The sequence below is a fragment of the Patella vulgata genome, chromosome 4 (genome assembly GCF_932274485.2).
Source record: "Patella vulgata chromosome 4, xgPatVulg1.2, whole genome shotgun sequence".
Lineage (NCBI taxonomy): Eukaryota > Metazoa > Mollusca > Gastropoda > Patellidae > Patella > Patella vulgata.
Window position 1 is genome coordinate 55,361,019 of NC_065882.2, and position 19,364 is coordinate 55,380,382.

Consider the following 19,364-nt stretch of genomic DNA (forward strand, 5'->3'; position numbering starts at 1 on the left):
AACGTCCTGCTGTTCTGTTCCGAACTGGGCTAATGAAGACGGGCAAACGCCATACACGATACTATGAGAGAAATTTTGCCCGGATAGCCTACTATATCGAATTCCATCTGTCAAGGGATCTTTTACGTGCACGCCAATGTGTACACTGGACCTCGGTTTTTCGTACCATTCTGCATCACTGACAAGGGGGAAGGAACCACGCCGGGTAATCTGGATGAAATTTCTCGGCAGGGATCGAACACCCGACCTTCATCGAGCCAGCATCGTACCCACTTAGCCACCGTGACCCCCCCCCCCTTTCTACTGGTAATGGAATGGTAGGGTACGGTGGCCCATACGACTTTTTTTTATTAAATATTTTGGTTTTAGGTTTGTTTTTTTAGTTCTCAAACTTTTCGCCTAGGTGGAAACATTTTCACCTAACTCACGCTTAACTAACTGGTCTCGTTCGATCTTTCTGGAGCTTAAGAGGTATATCTGACTGGAGCTTAAGGTTGCACCCAACCGCTGCATTAGTTGCGACGAATAAATTCGAGTTAAGGGCAAATGTTAGCTTAAAGTGAACATAGCTCCAAAAGATAAGCTTCAGGTGATAGACGATGTCCAGTCGGTTTTTAAACTGTTTTTAAAAAATTTTGCGATTTTTCTTCAAGAAGTTATTATCGATTACTCATATATCTAGGCACAAAATTATGATGTCACAGCACTACCAAATAAGATGTAGAAGAATAGGGATTTGATCTGATATAGATAAGAAACCTCCTCAACCCTCCGAAACAAGTAGGGCATCATTATATCTCAACGTTTTTAGCTACGTTCTCGTAGCTATAGATCTGAATATCTGATACTGCTATTTTTCAGGCCAATGTTACATTATATATTTTTAACAAAAACCTAATGTATATATAAAACAATCTCTCCATGTAGCAGACATGAAATTTAATGGTGCGTGGACGTGACCATTTCGACAATCGGTCTGCGAGAAATTTATTAGCTCCTTGTGGAAAAATCGCAAAAAATAGTCAAAACCAGATTTGGAACCGGAAGGCCATCGTCTTTCAACTGAAGCATAGTTTATTTTAGCTTATGGTCACTTTAAATATAAAGTATGCTTCATACGAAAGACGATATCTTCTTCAAATTGTTTTTATTCCGATATTTCCACATGGATTCATGAGCGTCAAAAGGATGACGTCGCAACAGAAAAGTCATTATTTAACATAGGCAACAATTTTCATTCTAAAAACCCAATATCAGAAATCATACAACTAGAAATGGTTCCACTACTGATGTCTTCGGTGGTGTAAATGGGGGGGGGGGGGGCGAAAAAAAATAGTCGGTCGCAAAATAAGTGCAGTCGGTCGCAAAATTATTCATCGGAGACTAAATGAATTAATGACTTAAACAATGACAAAACTGTAGTATAAAATAAACTTGTCAACTTGTCATGTCTTATTCTGTTGTGCGTATGTTGCCATGTTGGTCTATAAAATGTTTTCCGCCGAGGGAATAAAAACAGTCGGTGTCAAAATAAGTGCTCACTGAAGTCGGTCTCAGACTAAATGAATTAATGGGGTAAACAAACAGTGCCAAAATAGAAGGTAAAATTTCAAATACGTATTTGTGTGAATCCGTGCACTAAATTGCATACGTCACGCTACTCACGCAAAACTATAGTATAAAATAACCTTGTCATCTTATCATGTTTGAATAAATGTTTTCACTCTTATTCTGTTGTGAGTAATATGTTGCTCTAAGAAAATGTTTTCCCCCAGGGAGAAAAATAGTTTGTCTCAAAATAAGTGCATTCACTGCCGTCGGTCTCAAAATTAATGATGTTATTTGAGTGAAGTCTGTGTCACTACTACGTAACAGACCCGGGACTGTACAGTGCAGTGGACGCTTACGACGAGCCCCCGGATCCATTCACCCTTTTTGAATTGTTTGCTTGTTTGTGCTTTTCTGAGTATGATGTATTGTCCGCGTATTTGTTTTTGTGTAAATTTTGTATGGTGCAGTCCCCCCGCACTTACTATTAGGTGGCTTACCTGAATCCCAAACAAGCAATCGATCGTCACGGGGATATGGGCGCCTCATGAAATTTTGACCGCCGCATGCATGCGTTTTCCTGCTATTCTAGCCCATGAGTTAAGCAACTTCAAAGTTTCCAAAGGCACCCTATGCCGACCTGAATTCCAACCATCCAATCACACTGTTGCAGCTGCTTTCACAAATAATAATCGATGCAGGAAAAATGTGGCACAAAGTAAAGTGGCTCTAGACAAAATGTTTTAATCCATAGTCAATTCAGTACAAATTCGTGGTATTCAATTAAAAGAAAAGTAAAATTAGCGTTTTATTAGATTTCGGGCGCTTTATTTTGCCAACTAGATGAAATAATAATTTTTGTTTTCACTTTACCCGTCTGCCCGAAGAGTCAAATTGCCCTAAAATTAGGGAGGACAGCCTGGCGCGTACGCCTATATGGTGCCCCCTCCCCCACCCCTCAAGAAAATTTTGGAAAATAGGGTTTGCACCTGAAAATGGCGCCTCTTATATAACGACATAATTGGTGGGCGCCCAACCAATGTCACTCGGCTTTATGTGGCACCCATGGTGATATGGGCACGTTGGTCGTTGGCCTCGTATTGCGTCCAATGGAAAAGGCCGGTAGAACGAAATTAATAATGTAGCCTATTATTAATAAAATTTTAATAAAACTCTAAAAAATGTTGATACTCTAGTTGTCATATATGGTCATATAAAATGTATCTTATCTATGTGGGTCTAAGGGCACATTTCCGATGTCCACAGAACTAAATTTTTAGAAAATATTTCTTTAGTTTTGGTTGTTTGTTTTAATAACTAGAAGCTTGGATTTTTATTAGTTGATTACTAGACCGACTCGTAATTCGTGCAATGAATAAAGGGTCCTGCTGTGGATTAATGGAAACGTACCCTTCTTCACACTGCATGATCAGCAGTGAATATTTGCTAGGCCGCGACAATCACTGATAAGGATGACATCGATGCGACTTGATGAGCCACAAATATTAACTTTTTTCCTCCGACAAATTAAATTTTAAAACATTTTTTTATGGATTAGAAAAATAAATAAAAACGTTTGACGTATTTGTAGGTAAAAAATTATTTCCTATTTAGTGTAAATGGGTATTTAAAATGGGTAAAAGACTCCATTCTGCCCGAATCAACATGGTCTTATGTAAACAATGCACATGCCATTGAGCCGATGATTGGATTGAAGCCGCGTGATATAACGTCATGTGTTGAAGGCAGTCATCTTTTACAGAGATATTAGAAGACTTTCGTAATCCTCTGTGAAACTGTTTGACCCTTAAAGGACAATATTGGTGCCAGTCATTATCACATATGTGATAGAACTGGTTAAACACGTTCCAAATATTATTTTATCACAGAGATCATTGCTACGATAGAGGCGTAATCAATGCTTCAACAATCGGAAATGACGAACGCAAAAGGAAAACACGAGTTACTCCTCTATATAACTGACTGAAATGACGAGTGGTAACAGACACATGGGCGAATTTCTGCCCACTAATAATTCCTTCGAGGACCAAAAGTTGTTATATGAGACTGTAAGAGTACATCTGACAATTCAAAAAAGTAATTGAATGTCATTAGATAAGAGAACACGAATAAAATAGAAACAGTCCGTACATTCACGCCTGTTTATTCATTCTATCCTTATAAAAACATTGTAATGCACAGACTTTTTCTATTTTTCTTTCATGTTCTCTTATCTATAGTGACAGTCAATTTTTTTATGAATTGTCAGATATCCTTTCACTGTCTCACACAACAACTTTTGGTCTTCGAAGGAATTATTAGTGGGCAGAAATTCGCCCATGTACCTGATATCACCCGTCACTTCAATCAGTTATATAGAGGGATAACTCGTGTTTTCCTTTTGCGTTCGTCACTTCCGATTGTTGAAACATTGATTCCACATCTATCGTAGCAATGAACTCTGTGATAAAATAATATTTGGAACGTGTTTAACCAGTTCTATCACATATATGATAATGACTGGCACCAATATTGTCCTTTAAAGAAAATCAATGAATAATAAATAGTGTCTGGTTAAGCAGGGCTTACTTTCGGTCAGAGTAATTATCTCCCTTTTATAACCTTTGTTGTTGAAGTATAGAAAATTGTTTGCTAAAAGTAAAGAAATTAGAAATATGATGTCTAGATCTAATTGAAACATTATTAATTTTCTTTTGTTGCAATGTCTAAACAAACTGTTGCATATTTTTATGATCAGGATGTTGGAAACTTTCATTATGGTAAGTCGATAGAAAGATTAGCTTCGAGAAATCGCTAAAAACGTTGACGTTTGGGTTTTTGTTGGACTTTTTTATTATTATTTTTATGCCTATGAATTAAATATAAATCCTATAGGCTAGATAGTATAATCAATTAGTCCAGCTCTGAACGTAGGTCTCATTACACTCGCCCTGTACGTTCAGGAACCGCCCTATTGAATACTCGTCGAAAATATTTATAACCCCAGTCAATTTTACTGGGGAACTTTTTACTGCTAAATGGTCGCGCGTCAGTCCCTGTGTAAACGCCTGTACATTGTAAAGTAAAGGAACATTTTTTTTAGTGAGAGAAAAAAAGACCTTGCCTGTTAACGTTTTGGGCTCCCCATCATTCAAGTTGCACATGGTGTTGATGGTGTGTTTTATTATGAGGCGCCTCACCATTTGGGGTGCGCCTCATATATAATGATACATGTATGTGGCCATCAAACCAATTGACATTCAGCTTTATGGGGCGATCATATACTGATATGGGCATGTTGGTCATTGGTTTAGCATTGTGTCCAATGGAAAGGACGCCAAAGGCGCTACTGGAGGGAGCTGATTTTTCCCCCAATGGGCAAAGGGCCCCCAACAGACGCATTCAGCAATGGGGGGCACCGATTTTTTCCAGGGTGGAAGGCTGATTTTGACGAAAATTGAAATGTATGTTTATCTCCAGAAGATCTTGGTTCCTTTCGATATTGGCATGTATTGGATCGAAACTTCATGGATTATGACCCCTAAGTACGAAAAATTACGGTTTTAGCTTGTGGAGACTCTAGAGGTCACAATATTCATCTGATTTTGATGAAACTTGAAATGCATGTTTATAACCCAAAGATCTTGGTCCCTTTTGATATTTGCACATATGGGATCGTAACTTCCTCTAGAGGTCACAATTATTATCCGATTTAAAAAAATGTTCGAATATATCCCCGTTACACCATAATGAAAGTTGAGTTCAAATTTCGTGGAAATCGAACAAAAACTGCCAGACAAAATGGCCGCCCCTTGTACGCATAGAAATATAATGGTATATCAAGGTTGTTTACAATTTTTATCCGATTTTGATGAAACTTGAAATGTATGATTATAATCCAAAGATCTTTGTTCTGTTTGATATTTGTGCATATATTATACTGGATTATAGCCCCTGATTGTATGAAAAATGTTGTTTTTTAGCTTGTGGATTCTCTAGAGGTCACAATTTTTATCCAGTTTTAAAAAATGTTTAAATATATCACCATTCCACCGTAATTAAGGTTGAATTCGAATTTCGGGAAAATTGAAACAAAACTGCCTGACAAAATTCCCACTCTTTGTACGCAAATTGTGTAAAAGTATATAACACGAAGGTTGTGGACCCTCTAGACGTCACAATTTTTATTTGATTTTGATGAAAGTTAAAACATATCTTTATATTCCAAAGATCTCAGTCCCTTTTGATATTGGCTCATTTCAGACCATTACTTTCTGGATTATAGCCCCAGATTGTACGAAAAATCGCTTTTGTTTTTAGCTTGTTCTCTATCCATCTATTGCAAAATGTGAGCATATCTTGCCTGCCAACTGCTGGTTATATTTCAGGCCAAGGTCATCCAATGAAACCTTACAGAATAACATTAACCCATGGACTAGTTTTGCATTATGGTTTATATAAGAAAATGAAGGTAACACTATTTTACACTTTGCTTATTTAAAGGCTTAGATTTCATCCTTGGTTATATGCGCTTGAAAGAACTTTGTTGCATCCTTAACCTCAGATCATTTTCTGATACAATATTACAGTGTTTTCTAAAATATAAACTAAAATATTCATTATCAGTTGTTCATGGTGCAAACATCTGGGATGATCTGGAAAAATGAAACATTCACTGTATAATTCTTAGAAATGACTTTGGGAAATATTGTAGCGCAATGACAATCTGTTTTTATTATTCCAATCCATAGGAAGACAAATCAGCAAATGCCTTAGCTCGTTTGTTAGAATGTGTGTTCAGAGAATAATAGTATTTATATTATCTTTTCTGCTATTTATATATATAATATTGAGCGCTGTATCATAAGGTCTGTTATTGAGTCAACTGGTGTGGTTTTGATTCCCCGGTTATACGTGACAAGGAGTAAGGTTCTCCAGTTTCTTCCCACTGCTAAAGACACCTATGCCCAAGCAAATTATTGACATAAAATTGAACCGTATGTTAGTCCCCTAATGACCTAGTTTGTGTGGAGTCAACGTTAAACAAACCCCATTTCTCTCTCTCTCTCCCTCTCTGTATAATATTGTGTTAAAAAGATAAAATTTCCTTTAGTTGTTTTGAATTTAGAATTATGTTTTCTAGGTTTACAGACCATACAGGGCAACTTTTCATGATATGTGTCGATTCCATTCAGAAGAATATGTTGATTTTTTACGAAGAATTACTCCTCAAAATGTTCAAGAATTTACAAAATGTCTGAGTATGTTTAATGTTGGAGAAGACTGGTAATTATTTCTTCTGCTCCTTATCTTCAAACTCACAAGGTTAACAGTTCAATGAAATTTACGCTTACATATCATATGCGTTTTCTTAAACAAAGGGTTTTCAGAAGTATATACACACAATATCCTGAAACTTTCTAAATTTTTGCCCTTTAAAAATTTACATACATGTATAGACTATTAATAAATTACTAATAAACATGCTTGTTTCTCATTTTACTATTTCTAATAAAAAGTTTTATTGTGATATTCAGTCCTGTATTTGATGGTATGTTTGATTTCTGTTCAATGTATACTGGAGCATCTTTAGAGGGAGCTGTCAAGTTAAACAATGAAGTAAGTTTATGTGTTGGAAATTATACAATATCTTCCTGAATTACATTGTGGACAGATTATTTTATAGTTGTTTTGAAGGCATGGATAGTAAAACTTCGATATTGGGTATATAAGTAGTGAATAGTAATATATTCTGTGTCAAATGTCAAATTGATAGGGTGCCCCATGTGCCAAAATTTTTCCTTACTAAAAGTGGTACTCAACACGGTGAATGCACATGCTTCAGTGGCTAGTCTCAAACTCTCTTTGAGTCTATAAATAGCCATTGCACGTGAAATTCTCAACACATCTATCAACCATTACAGCCGTAAAAAATCTATTGTTGACGATTCTGAATAGCAGTAATATTTAACTTTTTGGTTATTACAGCAGCTTTAGAAATTACGTTTGTTTTATTTTTTAAATTGCTTTATCATTAACTATACTGTTAGGAGCAGCATCTTTTGGTTTAGTACAAATAATATGTGTGAAAAACTTGGGTTAGACAGGAACATGATACTAGCAGTAGTCTCATTTAACTTTTATAAGGTTCTTAAAACATTTGTTGAGTTGCCTACCGTGCGTGTTTCTAAATTCAATTTCTTGTTCCAGCTTTCTGTCATGTTTCGTATAAAAGTAGTCTTGGTTATCCCGGCCTGTCAATCAGACGGAGAATGGTCGGTAGACTAGTTAAGCAAGACTAATTTCAAAACAAGGGCACATAACCTATTTTTTTTCTCAAAAGTGCCTGGTTGTTATGGATGATACTCGGAACCATCTTTCAGTGTATTATTATATTTATGGATGGTTAAATGGTCATAGCTTATTAAGTACAACATGACCTTTTATTTAGTGACTATAAATGTGCCAAACAGATTTAAGGATTGGTATATATATATAAATATTGTGGTGTAATTGTCAAACTATTTGGAGATATTTATTTATGGTGGGGCACCCTAACATTAATTTATACATTCTGTGTATAGATTCCTACTTTTGGTTCAATATATATTTTTATATGGTCACTTTATGTCAATCCATCTTTCAATTTCTTGTACAAATTATAGCCAAGGAGACTGTCACATTCTGTCATGTAGTAAGCTAAATAATAAAAATAAGAGCTGCATTAACGCACATAAATATTTTCTTCAGGTTAGGTACTAACTCTTTAAAAAGAAGTGGAAATGTACATAGGCTCAATTATCAAAAATGCAACCCTGATAGATGTTGGTGAATTCAACAATGTGATGAGATAAATGTAGTGCCTTGAAACCTGAAGTTTATATGAGATGTCATTTAGCACAGTTATGATCATTCTTTGACAAATTCAAAACACAAAAACAAAAACCTCCAACCGGCATCAGATATTTAGGAATGATTGTCTGAGAATCAGAATATTTTTTGCGTGGCCTAATGTTGAACTAAGAATAAAAAAAAAGGGTGTAGTTTAGCATTCAATTTAATTTAAAATGGAACCGGCAATACATATCTAAAAAACAGAAATATTCCATATCAACTTTTATATTGTATGTTTTTGTATATGATAATGATTGACATATCATTTTTCTGTTAAAAGCATTGTGACATAGCAGTTAACTGGTCTGGAGGATTGCATCATGCCAAAAAATATGAGGTAATATTACTTATCATTTATTAAAGAGATCAGTTGAACTTTGTTGACCATTTCAATTATAAGCAAAGTGCAGTTGTTTTTATTATTCAAACTAGAATATATTATACTGATACTTGAGTGTCTTTTTATATTAATCCTTTTGCCATTATAATTGTACATATATATTGAATTTCAAATATTTTTTCCATGCATTCTAGGAAGTTTGTTATTGTTTTTCAGGCATCTGGTTTTTGTTATGTCAACGATATTGTTATAGCTATTTTAGAATTGTTAAAGTAAGTATTTAAACTCCAAAATATTCATTAAAAATGTTCAGGAATAAGCAGGCGCGCTGAGACTTTAAATGTTACGTCATCTAGACTATGCAAGGACTGAGTACCACCCCAAGTTGAATTGCATATCATTTACTTGGATTCAGTTTCTTTGTTATTATTTTTTACTTCAAACAATTAAATTTGTTTCTGCTATGAAGCATTTGCATATATTTTTCACTTAGTTTAAGTCTCTATGGAAATTAAATAATCTGTAGTGGAGTAAATATACATGTAAGAAGTAATCAAGTTCATAATATTCAAAATCATGATATAACTACAAAATGGAGGTCAATATTTGTTTATTAAGAGGTTGATAATATCAAGATTTTAATATAGCTTTGGTATTGCGCATTGACCTCATAAATAAGCTGTGTGAAATGTTTTGGTACAACCTTTTGTACTGAGATGTGTCAATAATCTGATAACAGATGGTAGAACAATTGATTTTTTTTACAACTGTTTGATGAAAAATCCAATAAGTTGCTTAGAAAAATAGGTGGTTAGTTATAAAGTATTGTAATGTTTACTTGTTCATATCTTACAGAACATTTATTGGCATATGTATATTTGAAAATAAAACAAACATAATTATTTATAATAAGATTTTTACAACTAATAGCATTAATGAACATTTAAAGCCCCCGAGTGTGATATGAGCAATATAGGAATCCCTTGCAAACTACAGTGCTAATAAAAGTTGAATCTCTAATATGAATATCAGTTGAAAAGTGTTAAATTCTGTTCAGTATTTACAAAGATATGATGAATTGAAAGTCCCTCGATATATGCTGCTCTCTATGTAAATGGCACAAAGTCTAATTTATAGGGTTGGAAATTATCTAACGTTTATATTTAGATTTTGTTTTCTTAATTTAAATTATCAATCTGAGAACATCACATTAGAATGACAGTTTTTGTTTAATTTGATGAATTAAATGAAAAAATGTAATTGATGACCTCTGTGAAGTGGATGAATAAAATTTAATTCATAATTTATTATTTCTAGATACCATCCTAGAGTTTTATATATAGATATTGATATACATCATGGGGATGGCGTACAGGAAGCATTTTACTTAACAGATCGAGTCATGACAGTTTCCTTTCATAAATATGGAAATTTTTTCTTCCCTGGCACAGGTATGAAGACATCATTTTCTAAAAGTATTGACAAAGTGTTATGGTGTCATTTTTGTTTGTTCGTCCAGTATAAACAATTAGTCATTTTTAACTTCTTATCCTAAACTGCTTTATGATGGTGTTTATTCAGATTTACTCAAATGAAGAAGTCAGCCCTTGTAGTAACTTGGCAGTGGCCACTTTGAGTAACAGATTTAGGTTATTTTAAAAATCTTTGTTACCAGTTTGTTCAAATAGAAGTGCTGCTGCTGGACACCATACGGTTGTAGCAGGTCAATGTTACCACAGAGAAGCAAATTGAAAGATATTTGGACCTCTGAAGGAGCTTGGCAGATTTTTGATGATGTTAATGTGTGATGCACACAGTGTACAACTTTTCATAGATTTATTCATGTTATTTGTAGGTGATATGTATGAATGGGGATCAGAAAGTGGTAGATATTATTCTGTTAATGTTCCATTGAAGGAAGGTATAGATGATCAGAGTGAGTACATTTGTTTTTATGTTGGCTATCTATAAGTGATAAGCCCAGCTCTAGATAGATCTGCAAATAATTCATCTAACAAAAGTTAAAATAATATTGCAGGAATGTAGAGTTAATTACGTAACATCTTGTTAAATAAATACTTTGTTTCAGCATAGATGAAAATAATCCTGCTGGTTTAAAAAGTATTTACAATATTTTTTTTTAGTTTCTTGTTACAATAAAATGCTATTTTCTAGAGTGTTTTTTTTTTTGTATTTGAACTGAAAATAATCTGTGATATGTGTTACAGCATACATGCAGATTTTTAAACCGGTTATACAAACAGTTGTAGAATTCTATCAACCTACTTGTGTCGTTCTACAGGTTAGTTATTTTATATTTTTATTAAATAATTTATCTTTCATTTTCATTGTATATATTAATTTATTATCCACATGTTTTATTTTATGATTGGAGCAAGATCGGAATAACTTTGCCAATATTATTTCAATATTCACAATGCAAACTGTCAGCAGTTCAAAATATGTATTTTAGTTTTACAATGTGCAATGTTCATCGCTCCACAATACCAATGTCACACTGTTGAGATCAAGCTGGCATACAATAAGTCACCATACAAAAAGTCGACTTACCATTTAATAAGGGCGAATCGAGCTAGCATGCATACCCCACATAATCCACCCCCACCCCTACCTCGCTTCAACTTTAATCTTTTTATCTTTTTTTTCAAAGTAGGGAGCCACAGTGGCTAAGTGAGAGGTTGCATGTTCGTTTCCTGCTTTGGCCGGGAAAGTACATCAGGATTTTCTGACGTGGTTCCACAGTTTCAGTGGTGCAGGACAGAGGGCCTTGCAAGGGACAAGGTCTAATTGTTTGGATAGGACAAAAAAAACAAGATTGTGTGTACACATTGGCATGCACGTAAAAGATCCCTTGGCAGTTGGAATTCGATATAAGAGTAGACCATAGTGCTACTGTCTGGCCAAAATTTCTTCTGGCTGGCCAAAGTTGATGATAGAAATTAAAAAATAGTAAATTTGTGTATTAATATTAAGATGTTAAACCTTGTTTCTTCTCATTGGTACCCTGTTTCTGCCCTATCTATATTCACACACAATGAACATAAAGCAATATGTTATAATTTTCAGTGTGGAGCAGATTCATTAGGAAGTGATAGATTGGGTTGTTTTAATCTCAGTATAAAAGGTCATGGGTATGTATTTTTAAAAGTGATGAATCTCCTAAGAATTAAATTGTTATTTTTATATGCCCACATAAATCCGTGGATTATGGCCCCAGATTAAAACCGCTTTTTTTTTAGCTTGTTTTCTGTCCATCTCTTGCAAAATGTGGGTGTATCTTGCGAGTAACCATGGATTTGTATTTTCCAGTGTATCACATCAGCCTGATCTAATGATCAGAATAGGTGGTGCTGGGTTTTTCTGCCCTGCAATTCTGATAAAGATGAATGTTGCAATCGCTGATTGTGTGTAACAGCTGTAATTGCAAAGAGAATTCATTATGATTGGGCTTGGTCGAACAGTGATAAGCTTAATGAAGCAAATTTTTCCACTGAAATATTTTTCATAGCATCCAGAGCTTTGTGATATTATAAAACAATTAACAAAGATTGTAATGGAACTTGTCCTAGTTATTATTCTTGTCAATTTTATTATATATCTGTTATTATTTCAGTGAATGTGTAAAGTTTGTAAAAGATTTAGGTATACCTATGTTAGTGCTAGGGGGTGGTGGATATACTAAGAAAAATGTTGCTCGGTGCTGGACTCATGAAACAGCAGTACTTTTAGATGAACAAATCAGTAGTGAATTACCTTTCTGTGGTAGGTTTGTTTGTTAATATTTTACTGCAATGGCCAATTCAGTGGGTCGCCATTTCATGCCTATAGTCATGAACAGTGATGTGGATGTATATACATGTATATCTAAGTAGTCTGTAAAAATTATTTTCTTTTTGGGGAGCCATGGTAGCTGAGGGAGTAAGACACTGGCCTGCAAGCCTGTTGGTCTTTGATTCTGTGTACACATTGTCGTGCACATAAAAGAAATTTTGAATTTGATATAAGAGTAGGCCGTAGCTTGTTTGTCCGGGAAAGATTTCGCTCATAGCACACTATCACTATATGGCGTATGCCCATCTTCATTAGCTCAGTCGCTTCAGAAAAGTAGAATGTTAAACACCATTTCATTTCATTCATTCTTATACAGTGTAGTTTAACAAGCTTATTATGAGCCTATTTAAGAACATATCAATGATATGCCATTAACAGAAATCCAGAAAGAATGTTAAATATGCTTTAGTAAATGAATACAACAAGTAATCCTTTTATTTTTCAGAATATTTAGAATATTTTGCTCCTGATTTTTCTTTGCATCCAGACATATCAACAAAGCAGGAGAATCTCAATACAAAACAGGTATCATTAAATTATCTTAGATAGTAATTTCTTTTAACTATTGTCATAGTTTTTTTTTTCTTACCTGACTCAAAACCTTAAGATTAAAAAAACTGTATAGTATTATTAATGAAGATAATTGGGTCATATATATGACTCCCTAAAAAATAATTTAAACGGCAAGTGTGACATTTCAAAAATAGAATATGAAAATGATTACAACTCAAAAGCGATTAAAAAGGTTACATTAAATAGAAGACTGACGATATCCTATTCTTTCAACCACATTTTTGGCATAATGGCATTATTTTTAAATTGGAAATAGAATAGAATTTCCTGGTCATAACCCTGCATGAAATAGTTTTCCCGGTAGTTTACAAATAGGTCCAATCGATGGTTATACAAGTACCGGTAGAAATGAGAATATATCTTCAACAGTCAAATTGTGGATAAATGTAGCTATAACTTAATGTACAGTAGAATCTATATGAGCAGCCACTCCTATTCAGCGATAAATTCCCCCCGTAGAAATTCTGATGTTACATCTCTTTAATCAACCGTCACTCCTCTAACACAGCCAGCGGTCACGATTGTACTAAAAGATTTAACAAAACATTGCCCATTCAACGGCCATTGTTGAATGACACCATATTGTCGTACTTTGTAGCACCTACGTTAATCCGGTGATTAATAGTTATTATCTGGACCCCCACTCATCCGGTAAAAAGAACTGAAAATAACAATAAACACAGGATTATCTGTTAATTAATCTTTTCTTTTCTTAAATGACAAACCCTGATCATTGTTTTCACATGTAACAAAACATTATTTGATACTGATTGAATAAACTAAAAGTACAGTCAAAGGCGAGTTATGTCACGATCATCTAGTATATATTTTCTATTGCTACTTAATTGCTAAACTTACATTTTAGCGCATCCTATATTACATACAGAGTTAAACCCCTGAAAATGTTTTATTTTTTGGACATGTGCTTTATTGATAAAATAAAATTAATTCATGGATTTTCTTCACAAAAATAAATATTATCGAATACATCACAATGGTAGACAGTAGTATTAATGTTGGTACAAACTGACAAGTTTACAGAAGTTATATCAGAGATTTGAGTCAAAGAATTTTTGTCCCAAGCAAGTTAGCATTAGCAAACACTGAGATTTTATTAAGAGGCCACTCCTGTTAGGCGGTCAGTCATGAAAATTCTATTGAATATTTAGTTTCTCCTTGAGTGTTTTTTTTTAATGATTGCAAAATTTTATTTTATTTCAGTATTTAGATAGTATCAGAATGACAGTTCATGACACATTAAAAAATCTAAGTCATGCTCCTAGTGTTCAAATACAGGATGTCCCCCCAGATCTCCTCAGTCTAGAAAATACAGAAGAAACCGATCCAGACGTACGCAATCATCAGGATGAAGTAGACAAACGGTATTATTTACTTATTTGTATTATACTAGACACATGGGTGTGTGGGGGATGGCTGATGGAGGCATGATATTGCACTGCATATGTCTCACATCTATGCTAGCTGTCAGTTTCGTCCCATGATTGAATGTGGCAAGGAGTGAGGTCAGCTGCCTAACCTCTTGGCTTTTGTTATGATTTTCTGTTGTCTTCTCACTATACTGAAGGGCCCTGTGTGCATGTATATTAAACAGACATTATGCAAGAGCTAAATCTTCATATTGCATGTCTTTCTTTAGACCTTAAAGGCTATATAAACTATTAATTAGGCATTTATTAACATGACAAGACGATAATCAACTATCGGTGTCATCGGATGGATCCGATTTTAAGTAGATTAGAAGGGTTCGGGCGATTTAGTTTAAAAATAGTGAAGCAAGGCTAAGCCTCCAACAACCAGTACAGTGGTTACAGTCAGTGCACAAATCTTGTCAAGCCTTCAAAGGCTAATATATTCGCCCAGAATAAAGTCATTTTAATGAAATTTTCAATATATTCATTCTGCATTATATATTTTTGAACTATTATAGCAAGTATGACAAACTCTTTATCTAAATCTTACATAATGCTTTTTTTAATGAAATAAAGATACACGAGATATAAGTCCCAGTGGACATTAAATTCCATTTCTCACTCCCTCTATTACATTTTGTTTTCAAATGTGCAGGTGATATTGCTGATTTTTTATACACCAACATTGAAATGTGGTTGTATATTCTCGTCCGTCCAGCACCACAAGCTACACTCTGAAGGCTACAGTTAATATCAGATTGACTTAAATTTATCTTTATATCACAAAGATCTTGGTTGCTGTCGATAATTGTGCATATCCGAACGTAACTTCCTGAATTATGGCCCCTGATTGTTCGAAAAATCACATTTTTTGCTTTTGGCCCTGCTAGAAGTCATAATTTGTATTCAATTTTAAAAAAAAGTTTAAATATATCACCGTTACTTGTCAATGAAGGTTGAGTTTGAATTTTGTAAAAATCCGACCAAAACTGCCAGACAAAATGGACGCTCCTTGTACGCAAATAGTTCGAATTTCGTAAAAATCTGGCCCAAACTGCCAGGCCAAATGGCTGCTCCTTCGTATGCAAATAATGTAAAAGTATGTAATACCAAGGTTGTGGACACGCTAGAAGGCACAATTTTTATCCAATTTTGATGGAACTGGAAATTTATAATCCAAAGATCGTGGTTCCTTTTGATATTTGTGCATATCGGACAGTAACTTCCTGGATTATGGTCCCAGATGGTACGAAAAATTATGTTTTTAGCTTGTGGACCCCCAAGAGTTCACATTTTTTATCCAATTTTAAAAAATGTTTAAATTTATCACTATTACACCCTAATGACCATTGAGTTCCAATTTCGTGAAAATCGAACCAAATTGCCTGACAAAATGAGGGCTCCTTGTATGCAAATAAGGTAAAAATATGTCATACCAAGGTTATGGACTTTCTAGATTTTGATGAAACTTAAAATATATGTTTATGTCCCAAAGATCTCAATTCCTTTCGCTATTTGCGCATATAACTTCCTGGCCCCTGATTATATGAAAATCGTGGAGGTTTTTTAGCTTGTGGATTCACTAGAGATCACTATTTTTTATCCAATTTTAAAAACCGTTTAAATAAATCACCATTCCACCATAATGAAGGCTGGAGTCGAATTTCGGGAAAATCGAAACGAAATTGAGTGACAAAATGGCCGCTCCTTGTACACACACACAAATTGTGTAAAAGTATGTAATATGAAGGTTGTGGAGTCTCTAGAGGTCACAATTTTTATCCGATTTTGATGAAACTTAAAATATATTTTTATATCCCAAATATCTCAGTCCCTTTCGATATTTGTGCATTTCAGGCCATAACTTTCTGGATTATGGCCCCTGATTGTGTGAAAAATCTCTTTTGTTTTTAGCTTGTTCTCTATCAATCTCTTGCAAAATGTGGGCGTATCTTGCCTGGCAAGCACTGGTTATTTCATTGATTTACATGTGCGTAGGGGTCTTTACCAGTGTGAAAAAAACAAATCGAGGACCCGGAGAAAACCCATGAGGTTGGACAGACCTTATGATACAGCACATGGTTGCTATGTGATTCTGTTTTGGAACATACTGACATCTTTAACTTGCTTTTTCTCAATACTTACTTTCCTGACACAGCTCAGTCAATTTTTGCTCAATTCAAACCAATCATACACCATTTTCAAGGTATTTTGATGGAGAATATGAAAATAACAATAACTCAATTTTCAAAATTTCCTTATTGCGACTCATTTTGCCATCATGGGTCACACATGTTTTCATTACCCACAAAAGAAATAACATGTGACAATCCTGGTTGATTGCTTGGACCACTTACCTGCTGTGGGCGTATGGTTTGTATCCTGACAATCTATCTTTAATGCATTTTATTTAATCCTGGTCTTTTAGTCAATTTTATTTTATCTATATTTCAGGGTTGAACCAGCTAATGAATTCTATGATGGAGAGAAGGATAATGATAAAGAAAGTGATGGATTTATCGATGTTTAATCAAAATAATGTTTGTCTTTAATGGCAGCTTATATCATTTCATGAAAAATATAATTAACATTGTAAATATATCATCATCCAGTCACATATTTAATGTTCATATATATTTCAGTTTTCATACATTCATTGTTAAAATTGTTGTCACTATCCCATACTTTCATTCCCGCATTTATTCATAATTACTAGTACGAAGGTACATCGAACAGCAAAATTTCTAATTACATATTACCATTTTATTTATTTGGACTTTTTCTTGTTGATAATCTAAAAAATTAGGTAAGATTACGCAATCCCAATGTGGAACACATGCAAGACTAAATATCTGATCATCATTTGCAGGATTTTTCAGCCCATGTAAACTACAATATTTTGAAAGTTGATTCTCTAAAAGAAATATTGGTCCACAAATGGTTCAATTCTGTTCTGTATTTCTACATATGAATTGAAAATAGTAAAAAAACAGCCAGAACCACTTATAATTTTTGCTGAAATTGTTTGAAGGGTTTTCTTTTAATCCAGTTGAATCAAGGGCGGGAGATCATCTACCGTTAATCTGAGCACATATTAGCCAGGGATAAAAAGGAAAAAAATAGATATTGTCCAAGAAATGCTAATGACGATCACCGGCTTTAAACCTTTTACAACAGTTTGTATTTTATCTACTGGTTACGAACGATTGGTCTTGACTTTGATACAAAAGTTTTTATCTATTTAATAGGTACTATATACTGACACATGAAAACATTTGGTATTTCTAAGTGATAATTACCTGTTTGGTAAATATATCATATACTAATCTATATGGTGTCTGCATGAAAAAGAAATTTCATGTTGTAAAAGGTTTTAATTGTCTTGTTTGTATGTATGTTTACAAATTGTAGTTGAAAAACATTCTGTATATCACATGTAATGAAGATTTTTAAATAATCTTTGGTAAGAAAAAATCATGTAAAACATTAATGTAGTAAAATCAATGTACAAATTTTATCATTTTTATTCTTGAAAGGAAAACGGGGGGGAAATCATTGAAAAGTGGAAGGGTCTGTTTTGATTAGAATAGATATTCTGTCTATATCTGTTGATTCAGCTGATTACAGAGAAAGGTTAAAATTGGGTTCAATGTCCACTAGCTCATTTCGGGATTGGCATATTGTACTATTTTATTTCTATAAATTTTTTGCTCTTAGACGATTAGACTCCTCAGCCAATTACAGGCAATAACTGTTTTCAATTATTTCGTCCAGTTGAGTTTATGAAAACACAAACCAATGTAAACCTATCACTATTCAATGAAATGGATATTTTTTTTTAATAAAATCAAAGAGATCCACTCCCATACCACTTACATTTCAATATTGGACACTGGCTTTTCCCATCAACTCACACTTTTCTACACATACTCCCTGGGATTTGAAACTGGACATTATAGTCTAGTTTCCGTAATCAGCTGTCCCTCATGATGACTAGTGACCTTCCAAGTAGTAGTAGCACACATATTAAACACAGTCTGATCTTACATCACCTTTGGTTCACACATGGAAAGCACAAGTTTGTGAAATAATCACTAAGTCCCCAGTCATTGGAAAATGGCAGTATTTTCAATCTAATTATTTTAAAATTTTGTCGAGTCTAGGCACAAGTAAACAGAAACAACCACTATATTCCTCATAGCATAATGAAAATATCGAGACGCCACGAATATCACACTCAGAATTCTAAAATGGCAGTTCCTTGGTTAGTTCTTATTAGCAAATTTCAAGGAATGGCTGGAATGCCAAGGCCATTGAAATACCTTTGAACACATGTGCAAAAACCAGCGGCTGCCAGGCAGGATATGCCCACATTTTCGAGAGATGGATAGAAAACAAGCTAAAACTAAAGTGATTTTTCCTACAATCAAGGGCCATAATTCAGGAAATTACAATTCGATATGCGCAAATATCGAAAGGAACCAAGATCTTTGAGTTATAAACTTACATTTCAAGTTTCAACAAAATCGGATAAAAATTGTGACCTCTATAGGGTCCACAACCTTGATATACCATATTTTTACGCAATTTGAGAACGAGGGACGGCCATTTTGTCTGTCAGTTTTGGGCCGATTTTCACGAAATTTGAACTCAGTCGTCCTTAGGGTGTAACGGTAATATAATAATACGTTTTTTTAAATCAGATAAAAATTATGACCTCTATAGGG

At 34.1% G+C, this 19,364-nt stretch overlaps 1 protein-coding gene across 1 annotated transcript; it reads left to right on the top strand.

Moving 5' to 3' along the window:
* Positions 1–4,176: 4,176 nt before the first annotated feature.
* LOC126817575 (histone deacetylase 3) lies at positions 4,177–18,353 on the top strand. The gene is made up of 14 exons (XM_050544637.2): positions 4,177–4,328; positions 5,937–6,019; positions 6,692–6,834; positions 7,086–7,167; positions 8,723–8,779; positions 8,999–9,054; positions 10,100–10,233; positions 10,638–10,718; positions 11,011–11,084; positions 11,870–11,934; positions 12,417–12,565; positions 13,080–13,159; positions 14,429–14,589; positions 17,092–18,353. Exons 1-14 carry the CDS (start codon positions 4,271–4,273, stop codon positions 17,165–17,167), a joined length of 1,299 nt encoding a protein of 432 aa, XP_050400594.1. The 5' UTR covers positions 4,177–4,270; the 3' UTR covers positions 17,168–18,353.
* The last annotated feature ends 1,011 nt before the right edge of the window (positions 18,354–19,364 follow it).